The sequence below is a fragment of the Vollenhovia emeryi genome, unplaced genomic scaffold (assembly GCF_000949405.1).
Source record: "Vollenhovia emeryi isolate VEMERY1.0 unplaced genomic scaffold, V.emery_V1.0 DF939128.1, whole genome shotgun sequence".
Lineage (NCBI taxonomy): Eukaryota > Metazoa > Arthropoda > Insecta > Hymenoptera > Formicidae > Vollenhovia > Vollenhovia emeryi.
The window spans coordinates 3,146,533-3,157,410 of NW_011967238.1; the positions used below are offsets into that span (position 1 = coordinate 3,146,533).

General features: G+C 48.7%; 1 protein-coding gene across 6 annotated transcripts in view; it reads left to right on the forward strand.

Annotated features, from left to right (window-relative positions):
• The window catches only part of LOC105568689 (homeobox protein extradenticle), a 59,300-nt gene that overhangs the window by 45,139 nt on the left and 3,283 nt on the right, over window positions 1-10,878 (forward strand). For 3 of the 6 annotated variants that reach the window (XM_012024547.1, XM_012024548.1, XM_012024551.1), the window contains exon 8: window positions 41-6,416. The exons of 1 other annotated variant lie outside the window; for it this stretch is intronic. In XM_012024547.1, coding sequence (XP_011879937.1) covers window positions 41-214 — 174 coding nt within the window. In that variant the 3' untranslated portion in view covers window positions 215-6,416. Of the gene's footprint in view, window positions 1-40; window positions 6,417-8,114; window positions 9,064-10,878 lie in introns of those variants that run through there. 2 more of the 6 variants (XM_012024549.1, XM_012024552.1) reach the window with 2 other exon arrangements.

A 10,878-nucleotide genomic window follows, 5' to 3' on the forward strand; every position in this document is an offset into this window, starting at 1 on the left:
TAGGCATGAGCTAACTCTAGGAATGTACATTGTGTGGAAGGTTAACAATAACGCTGTGGCTCGGAAACGCACCTGCGACGACGTATTTGGAGACAGCGTTGAAAGTCTATCTCCGGAGGCGAAGAAAATAGATGTTAACGTATCCGAATGCGACTATTCAAACGTTCTCATCGATTTTTTCGGTTACGAGATCTTTACTCGGCTGCCCCGGTGAATTCGTACCGCTAAGATAAGAAATCCGTAACAATTATTAAAGAATGACGAATAAATTGTTGCATGCAATTTGTATTTTTCATTTATTTCGTTCTTTTTATTTTTTTTATTTTTTTCAGGAATATTGTCCCTTTTTCGTTTCGAATGACGATTATTGTAAATTTTGGACATCTTTCAAAATTCAAATTTGATATCTGACTTACTAACTTATAAGTATGTAATCTTTTTAGTTGCTTGATACCAATCTTCATTATTTTTTATAAACTTTTATTTGCTATCAAGCTTTTATTCAAAGTCGCTAAATGAATCGAATAAAATGTGTCGAGAATATACGTTCTTTTACTTCATTTAACACTCCTTAAATTTATAGCCCGCCCAATTATTAATTCGACCTCCTCAATTACGCTGTCGATATCGCAGACCCCGTTACATTCGTCTCTCCTCTTACGCGGAAATCGCGCGGGCATATCAAGTTATTACTGATATCTGCTACCTTCGTGCAAATCGCTTCCATGCAGTTCCAAGCCACGGCATCGCATACCGACGAATGCATGTGCATCTCACCTTTCGCATACTCACACTCACTACAAGAGAGAAAAAGGGAGAGAATGAGGAGAGAGAGAGAGAGAGAGAGAGAGAGAGAGAGAGAGAGAGAGAGAGAGAGAGAACACGAGTGGTGAAGAGTCTGCTCGAGCTTCAGGATGATATGATATGATGCCATATACAGGGAACCGACCCTCGTGTAAAACAACCCGAATGCGTAAAGAGAGCATTACGGATAATGCCGTTTTGGTTTCATATTACGCGACTGCACCAAACTCGACCCTTTTGATTCTGTTTTTATCTAGAATTCCGTGATTCCGCGAACGAGAGGCGCGTACCGTTCCGCGTGTCCATTTCTCCGGGTTCGACTAATTTAGCAAAATTTAGAAAAATTACAAAAAGCAACTCGGGCTAAAACTAACGACATACTTTCTTGTTGCTTTGACACGTGAAGAACTTGTAAAAAGATTTGAGAAAAATCGACGTCTGACGTTTCCGTGAGGTTTGCTCGTAAGTGAAAGTAGTCACGCGCCCGAAGAAGCTCTTAATTGACCTCTAGGACTTGAATTTACACGCGTTATCACACCCCCCCCCCCCCTGTATATGGACGTGCGTGCATGTGAGTGTGTGCGGTTAGACGTGTACGTGTCGCTGGAATACATGTACCGTAGGCCGGATACGCGCTGTCTTGCTGGTCCTGCAAGGACGGGCTCGAGAGCGCCGACAGTCGCGAAGGGTGCAAAGGGTGTGCTGGATCGGGTAGGGGTGCCAGGATAGAACCCGCACAGATATAGACCTGCGTACGAACACACGCAAGCCCACATACACACACGTACACACGCTAGCTAGCAGCCAATAGCGCCAGAAGGTTTGCTTAGTATGCATTGGAGTTGCTAAGTCACTTTTTAGGCAGGGTTGCCTCTCTCACATATTAATGGAGCTAGCGGGCGCCGCGCAGCATCTCCTAACGGGTCCCCGCGATGCAACGCGATGAAGCGAATTTGGAAAATTTGCGGGATTCTTTCCCTTCACGCTCTTCCGCCGTGGCGGGTTCCTCTTATCAATCTTCGATAAATACGCCTCGCGTTGCTGTTCTCCATCCAACTGCGCATAAATCGCCAGTTATCTTCCCGCGTTCACCTCTTTCTTCATTAGACTCTGAAATTCGCCGGGGACTATTTACAGCTCGGATTCGCTTCCGTAGTTTATTGCACCGCCCTCTCAATCGGGCCGTTCAATTGGGCGTAGGGCGTTTATATTATAAAGAAAGAGTTTTTCTCGAGAACCCTGCAGACGTTGAAAGAATTTCAGGATCCTCGTCTTGCGAGTCGCAAATTGACACGCACACGCGCTAATTTCCGCTTTGATATCCTCGCGGATGCGTCTCGCGCGGCGTCTCCGCGTTCCTCCCGAACGTAGTAAATCTCGCTGACGTACAATTTCAACGATGTCGCGTGACACGGAGTGACGTTAAATTAAATTTGCGGGTAAACACAGCGAGCGGGAGTAGGTATTCGGCGTGCCTGGCAGGGGATTCCTGTAGGAATTTCCAGCCGATGGATCCAATATCTGACATGTCAATACGCTGATCACTTGTCGATGTTTCGCTCCGGCTACAATTCTATCGCGGGATGAGAAAAAAAATTGTTACGTTCGATTCCGTCGAATTATTTGTCGGCGAACCCGTTCCATTCGCGTGCCCTCCGACTCGCGAGATCGACGAGTATTGAACTATCGTTAAAGTATCAGGGGGGGATCGCACCGATGATGAGTCGCGCGCGTCGTCACGAGTCTCCTTCCTCGTCGGCGTAGCCCCCTACTTTGGAAAGCGCATTCGGGTGCTCGATTGGAATCGAGGTCGTCCTAAGAAAGCGGGAGGAAATTAATTCGATCCGGTTCCACCTTGAAATTCCACGGATCGCGCAAGGGTTGAAATGAAGCGACTAAAATGCATGCTCGTAGCCGCGCTGCTCCGCAGTCACTTCCGGTTCCCGTGTAGCTCTCCACTTCTTTATCGATCCGAAACGGAGCACGTCTACTCCCGCGTCTTCCCGTCGGCGTTAAGTTCCATCAGTTTTATCGCTCGATCGATGCCCCCTTCGAGTCGGAGAAACAAAACACGTAGCGAATTTACGGATCAATTTCGTTTTTAACTGGTCGCGCGATAAACCCCGTCTCTTCTCCGCGACAGAGCGCGATCCTTTCGGCTCCACCGATCTGAATTTTTGCTCCGTCTCGACGTTAACAAAAAAGCAACGTTGCGCCTGAAGCTAACGCCACACCATGCGCGATTCGTGATTCGTAGTTTATCATTCGTAATTTGTTACTTGTCGTTTCGTTCGTGTTAGCTTGGACAAGTTTTAACTTTTACTTGTCATCACAGGACTCGTATTACAAGTCTACAATTAGTCGAGTTTCAATATTAGTAAAAAAAAACCGCTGTTTTCGTCAAGAAACCGCTCGGCTAGCGAATCATTTCGAATCGACGAATTTTCCCTCCACACTATTCACGAATCGCGCGCAGCGTGACGCTAGCTTTACGGTTCCTCCTCGTGACGTTTAGGGGGAATTGCCACGCGCCGAAGCATCATCCTTCGGTTTGCTCTCTCAAAGTCAATCAGGATTTTCACTGAAAACAGTGAACAATCACTGATTTACAGTTATAAGTATACCACTGATTTTCAACAGTCTACTCATAGCTGGAAATTAGTAACTATTCACTGTTTTCAGTGATAATCCACTTGACTTTTAGAGAGTAAATTTATAATTTTAGCCGCGGCGAGTCCACGTGTAAACTTTGCTCCCAACGTCAGTGTATTCCGATCCGTTCCGATGCTCCTACTCTCCAAAAATCAATCAGTGGATTATCACTGTTATCAATGGAACTCCACTGATCGACTTTTCGAGAGTAACGAGCTCGAATTTCTGGTGCCCGACAGCGAGGACACGATCGGCCCGAGCCGCGAAGCCTGCGACGCTCGCCCTCCCTTTGACGCTGCAGCTGGCACTAACTACATACTTTTCCCCGTAATCGCATACGTAACAAATGAGCATTTGCTTTGTACACACTCTCACACGAGCACAAAGAGCCTCTCTCACACGCCGGCCGACTGACTCTAACATTCTGCACCGGTCAAGTAATGTACGATGTAATCCACTTGTATAATCCGTCCATAACCACCGCCTCGTGTTTTTTTTATCTGTTGTTCTTTGCCGTCCCTCCCCGCCCCTTCACTCTTCTCTTAATCTCGTTCTTCTAATCGGCTGTTGGTTGGTACTTCGAATTCTAACAAGTAACAGTAGCCACGTAAGGAGCGCGGAACTGTGTTTGTCGCAACGGAGAGCGCGGAGGCGCGGATGGAGGTCAGACGAGGAAAGGGAAGGCACTTGGCAGCTTTTCCTTCCCAATCCAGCCGTTTTCGGATTGCCGGTTCTCCCGCGCCGCGTATATACCGCTCGCCGTAACGCGCGCCACTAAAATATCGAGAATGACACGTTGAGAGGAAAGACGGCGCATTGTCGCAAGCACAGTTCTGGTACGGTCTCTGCTACCCGCCTACGTTACTGTCACGATCCATTCGCGGTCGTCTGCTGCGCCGTCTCTTCTACTCTCCATCACCTTGACGATACTCGTCGCGGAGGCTGCGAAATCGGGCGCGCGAACGGTCTCCGCGGAGGAGACACGATCCCGGATACGGCGCGCATTCTCCTCTTATCGCTCGCGGAGAGATTACGTTATGCAAATCTAAACGAGGAATTTTCAACTAGCCGCACAAATCGGATTTAACTTTGGAAGTAGGGGGATCGCAATCGGACAAATTCTCGTCAGGATCTTAAATTACGACTCGACGCGAGTTGCTAAAAAAAAAAATAATAATAAAGAGAGAAAGACCGAAAGCTCCAATCCGACTCAATGACGTTTTTTTCTTGATGCAGATGAAACGAAATTCTTAGAAGGCGACAGAGAGTGAGAGAGAGACCCCGGATCAGACAGCCACGCAAAAGAGACACGCAGTCGAAGCTAAAATAGAGAGCGAAAGAGAGGGAGAGAAAGGATGGGAAAGTGTGAGTCGTGCGAGAGACAGAAAGATGGAGGGATGAACGCGAATGGGGGAGAGAAAGTGGGAGAGAATGAGATCACACGGCGGGGGAAAAAATTATGAGACGTGAAAATCGAGACTGGTGCGTGTACACTGATCTCGGCCTCTCGTGCTTTTTTTTTTTTTTATTGTGTTTCCAGTGATGCGTCAGGCTCTAGAAACGCTCACAATCGTGTAGGAAACACCTCGTCGCAAGCTCTCGACACGAGATGAGAGAGGGAGAGAGAGAGAGAGAGAGAGAGAGAATGAAAGAGACATTTAAAAAGTTAGAGATGGCGAGAGAGAGAGAGAGAGTGCGAGCGCGAGAGAAAGAGAGATAGAGAGAGATGACCCGGGATTCATAGCTGACGAGAGCCGGTCGGGACATCGTTCTCCATTGCAACGAGCGTATGGTCTCTTTCCCTAGAAGTCAGTTTTCAAAGAGAAAAAGAGAGAGGGGCTTTTTCGAGGAAAGGTCGTGGATCTTTTGAGAAGCTACGAACGAGAATCCTCTCGGGGGAGACGTTGTTAGGATCGTCCGGCTCGCGAGGTGCCAGTTCCGGTTCCCACCTAACTCACCGATCAGTGCAATATGTAACGCAGGCGGATCCGCGTGTCCACGTGTTCCGGGGACGAGTTTTGAAATTTCCACTCCAAGCCTGCGCTTCGCGGAGGCGCGCACGGCGGGACAACGGGATTATCGCGCGTTCACTCCAGAGGAAGATCTCCACGCTCCGTAAACTCCGAAAAATAGAATTTATTTTCGAACTAAGCTGCGCACGGGAGGAAGGGGAGGGGGAGGAAGAGCCACGTGCGTCGCGACATACGCGTTTAAAGATGCGAACGCGATAGAGTCAAGACTCGCGCGGGTCCAAGCAGGTCGGCCTATCTTCGGATAATTCGGAGAAATTCGACGTTGCGAAGACGAGTGTAGCATCGTGGGGGGTAAAGAGCGACGCTCTCTTCTCTCGGCGATCCCGATCCCAGGGACCTATCGTGAAAGGTTCGACGAGCTCTCTCGTTGACTTCTCCCGTGTCGGTCTGTCATCCTGAAGAGTACGTCGACATTGGAAGAATTGGAGAACGCCACGGCGTCCCGAGCTTTCGGGTTCGGATCTTTCCGGGTGTCCCGTGGCGACGCGCCCTCCGGAAAGACGTTCTCGCCCTCGAGCTCTTCCCTTAGGATTAGGTCTCGCCAAGTGTGCAATAAGATTTGGAGATGCCGGGACTCTTCTTTTCTTTTTAGGTTTTAGAGATACGTTAGTTAGGCCGTTTGTTATGTAGATAGTGAAAGTTGCGGTGGCAGCGCGCGACAAGTGTTCGGTCTCGATTGTCAAACCGATCGCGGCGAGTGTCTTGGTACGCAGACGCTGAGAAGCGGCGAACCGTCCGCTCTCAGTACCGATTCTTCCAGTCGCGGAATTTGTAAAACGGAGTCTTGAAATTGCGTGCTCGCGCGAGGGGCCTCTCCGTTGCTTCCTCTCCTCTCGCGGTTTTCGCGTCCGAGAGATCAACGTCGGAGGATTGATGATATCATTACTTTTGTAGAGGCGATAAAAATGTATTTTTTCCTAACAAAATATATCCAAATAATCAAATTATATAATTCTTGATTGGATGGCGCTTACACTTGGTGTTTTTACCTTTTTCTTTAAAAAAAGGTAGTTTTTTAAGTCGAAGGACACGCCGGTAACGCGAATCATATCCGAATTTGTACATAAATGTTCGACAGCATACACGCATCTTACGCACCGCGCGCGGTTGCATACGTTCTTTACATGGCTTTCGATACTTAAACCTTAGAGACTTACTTAAAGGCAGCTCTTTACTCACATATACACACACACACGCACACAGGTCCACACACTAACACAGTTTTTCCACATGTGAAATGTATATATAGGTAGATGGAAGGAAAAACAAGGCAACGTTTGGAGAGTCTTATAGTGTCTTATAGCTGAAGAGATACTAGGGCAGATAGTTTTCGTGACATGCATGGCTGCATGCTCGAGTTCCAAGACACGAGAGCCTCCGAAGCGTCGTTCTTTCCTTGGACGTAATCAAGGAACGCACTTTCGAGAGGGAGATCAGGAAACTGTCCGTAGTTGATCAACGCTAATTTAACGGATTTAAAAAGAACGTCCGAGTTACGATAATGCTATTTTCTGAGGCCCACGTGTGCACTGGTTTTACAAGGTAGTACGTGTGTGCGCGCCTTTGTCTTTTCATCTGGAAAACAGAGAACGAGAGAGTGTGTGCGTGTGTGTCTTCATTGAGGATATCTGATTGCGAGTGAACAGCCGGAGGACCGAAAGACGGAGAGAAAGTGCGTGACAGAGAGGGAGTGAATGCGATCAAAAGTCTCATTGTAGCTCGTTTTGCAGAGTTCAGACACTTTCGTGTAGACAGTAGAGTAGACGCCGGGCGTCGTCGCATCGGCGAGCTCGGAAGGATCCCCCGTTCGGCCTTTGCCGGTCGCTTCGCCGACGGAATGACATCCGAGCGGCAAGTTTCGCGGGGACGAGGCCGATTGCGAATCCTTCCGAGGGACGCGGATAACGAGGGACGAGTGATAACGCGAAACAGTCTCGGGCTATCCGAGCTTCGCTCGCCGCGCGACAGATTTAAAGCCCATGTCGCACTACGTATTGTGGAAGAAGACTAAGAGACCAGGAGACCTTAAGTGGTGAGGGTGGGTCAAAATATGGTCGCATTTCATTGCCGCTGTTCGCGGTCATGGTCGCCGGCCAATTCTCTGGTCTCTAGTCTTCTTGATTGTGGATCACGGATCGGATAGGGATTGCGGATCGCGGATCGCAATTCAACCAATCGGATACGAGGCTGTCTCGTCTGATTGGCTGAAATGCGATCCGCGACCCTCAATCTCAATCCGATTCGCGATCTGCAATACATAGTGTGACACGGGCTTAAGTTACACGGGTTGCAAGGTGCGCTTCGGGGCACTTTGAACTTTCGCCACGTAACGCGAAGGATCAACTCCTGTCTCTCGGTCCCGCGTGCGGCCGACGCGACGCGGCCGTGCTTGGAGAACGTTCGGCGCACCCGTGCTTCGTCGGTCGGGCGGACCGGACGTTCTCCACCCGAGAACGAAGCGCGAAGCGAAGCAAGTTTTGTTCTTGTGTTTTTTTTCACCGGGTATCGAGGCGAGGCTTAGTGACCAATGACACGCTATTTTGTCGCCATCCTGCAGGGGATAAAGACAGAGGGCTAAAAATCAATTGCAAAACAAAAAACAAACAATCGAAAAACATGACGCAGGGCAAGGCATTGGCTGGGGGGCCAGGCGCGACGGGATGGATGCAACATCGCGAGGCGGTGCCCGAATTTCCGCCTCTCCACGATTCAGCGGACTCTGATTCCGACCGGGAAAACGAAAAGCGACCGCGCGTCTAAAGGCTCACGTTCGTTTTTTTTTCTTTTCGTCCCCTCACGTTTTCCTTCGAGGCGGACACGCGCGCGACCTACTAGATGAGAGAAAGAGAGAGAGAGAGAGATTGCGCGAACGATGCGTGCGGAGAGGAGTGAGCGAGCGAGCGAGCGAGCGAGCAAGCAAAAAGAAAAAAAAACGAGAACGTACGCAGCATCGCAATCTTATCGACACGACGCGACACGGCACACGAAGTATACGACGTACGGTCGTTCCGCCCGGTGTTCCTAACAAGTAGCGTTCGCTTTCAACCTTCGAGCGACTCTTCTCGTTCTGTAGAAGAAGGATACGTGCGGTACGCGCGGACCGTTCGAGCCGCAGAAGGCGCGTGACAAGCTCGAGAGCTGACGGAACGATTAAGTCGTCCGGTTGTGCTGTCTGTTATCAGCGAGTACACGTATACGCGACCAAACGCGTCTCCGTTCACGTATCCTTCGTTAGCCGGGTCTTGGCCTTATCGAGCAATTTTTCGTGAGCGAACGCGAGCGATGAAGACGTAGGTCAGCGCGCCCTCCTCGCGGCGGAAGGATTCGTCTCTCTCAAGACAATAGATCGACGTACACGCGCCTGGCTAGGGAGAGAGTGTATGTACACCAGTCACATTTACAACATGACACGAACGCGGCGTTTCCAAGGCCCTTTAAAGACTCGGGAGGAGGGGGGGATTTATTCTGTAAAAATACTCTGTGACGTTGTATCTTTGCAAGCTATGCAGCACCATGGTGTAAAGATACAAGCTGAAACATTGCGCGTGTAACCAATTTTTGGGGCAAATTGTTCATTGGTTCTTCCTGCATTCAACCGCAATGATTTGCAGTTTGAAGGCTGGAGCAAATTTCTGATTGGTCAATTCGGTAGTTTGGGCCACTTCTCATTGGTTGACACCGCGCATCCACCAGATTGCTTCACCTTGTATCTTTACACCATGCGTAGCAAGTGTAGAGCTGCCAAGAGCTCTCAAAGCATTGCATTTCTGAAATGTAGCCCTAAATTTTTATCAAGAATTAAAACTGAGAAGGTTACGAATCAGACAAACGAGGACGCCTTATACAGGGTGTTACTAAATTCATGTTACAACGCTTGAGGGGTGAAAGTACAAATCAAAACAAACATTTTTACCAATACACATGGGGGCGGGAATGAATCCCTAATCCGCTGGAACGCGCGAAAAGTTCAGGGTAGGCAACCCCTTGTGCACATCTTTTACTACGCTGGCCGCTACGTTTAAGAACAAATGTTGGGATTTTGTTTAAAACAACAACAGTTCAATTAAACAACGGTTTATTAACAGTTCTGTAAACCGATAACACATTTTAGAGCAAGGGTGTGCTCGAAATGACGACCACCTTGATCGACGCACAAGTGGCAACGGCGAATCACGTTTTCTTTTATCCTTTGCAACTTGCCTGGGGAAGCTCGTATCTCATCAAACGCTTGGATAATTCTTTCGGTGAGCTCTTCAACGGTTTGCACTGGCCGTAAACCACGGCTTTTAGGAGTCGTTGCCTACCCTGAACTCATCGCGCGTTCCAACGGGTTAGGGGTTCGTTTCCGCCCCCATGTGTATTGGTAAAAAATGTTTGTTTTGATTTGTACTTTCACCCCTCAAGCGTTGTAACATGAATTTACTAACACCCTGTAGGTCCGAGCTAGATGTAGGTAGTCCAATAATTTTGATCTAACATGTGAATGCATATACCGTCTTTTTCCACCTATCCTGTGCGCCGGTTCCTTCTCGGACGCAGTTTCGTTTAGATGGAATATAGTCGTCAGCAAATTCACGTCTTTAAATCAATCGAGCGATTTCGAATTAATTTTAAATTCTACATTTGATACAATAGCCCACCCTCTCCGTTTTTCGTTCACATTCGACGAACAGTGTAAGCACGCTTAAAAGTCAGCGGGGTGAATTGGACCCCGGTGTGGCAGTTACGTGAGTCTCAGGAAGTGTGACCACTGCGGGTTAATTGTCGAGATGAAAAATGGTGCTCGTCACACTCTTATACCGTCGAGCGAAACTACCGGCGCCAAGGACGCCTTCGGTCCTCCGTAGTTTTCCATTTAATAGGTTTACCCGTCTTTTGTTAAGCTTGTAAAAATCCCTCCGGGGACCGTAGTTTCTCTTTGGAAACGCTGTGCGGGAGCGTCACACACAAACACGACCTCTCACTCCGTGCGACTTTATGTTAATGTCTTGTTACTCGTTCCTGACATGTTGATCTTATGTAATGCTGGCGAATGTCTCCCACGTTTATTCACATTCGAGGTATCCCGTATCCTTTATTCTCCAAGTTCAGCTTTTAAAGGGCAATCACGATCCCCGGCACGTTGCGTACGCCGAGAGAACGGGCGATTCGCGAAAAAGTTCGTCGACGAGGAGCAGATTAAGAGGGGCGCTTTTAAACATAACTGACGAATTTAACTTTGCATTCGCGCAGATAACAGTTCTGGACGATTCTGATATAAAGAAGTTCCAGGATTCTCCTAGAATTCATTCGCTCCCGGGGACAAAGTTTTCGGAATTCGAGCTCCCGGGGAGCACGCGTGTGACGCGACACCGAAAACTTGGATGTCGCCCCGGCAGCTTCGGGTCCG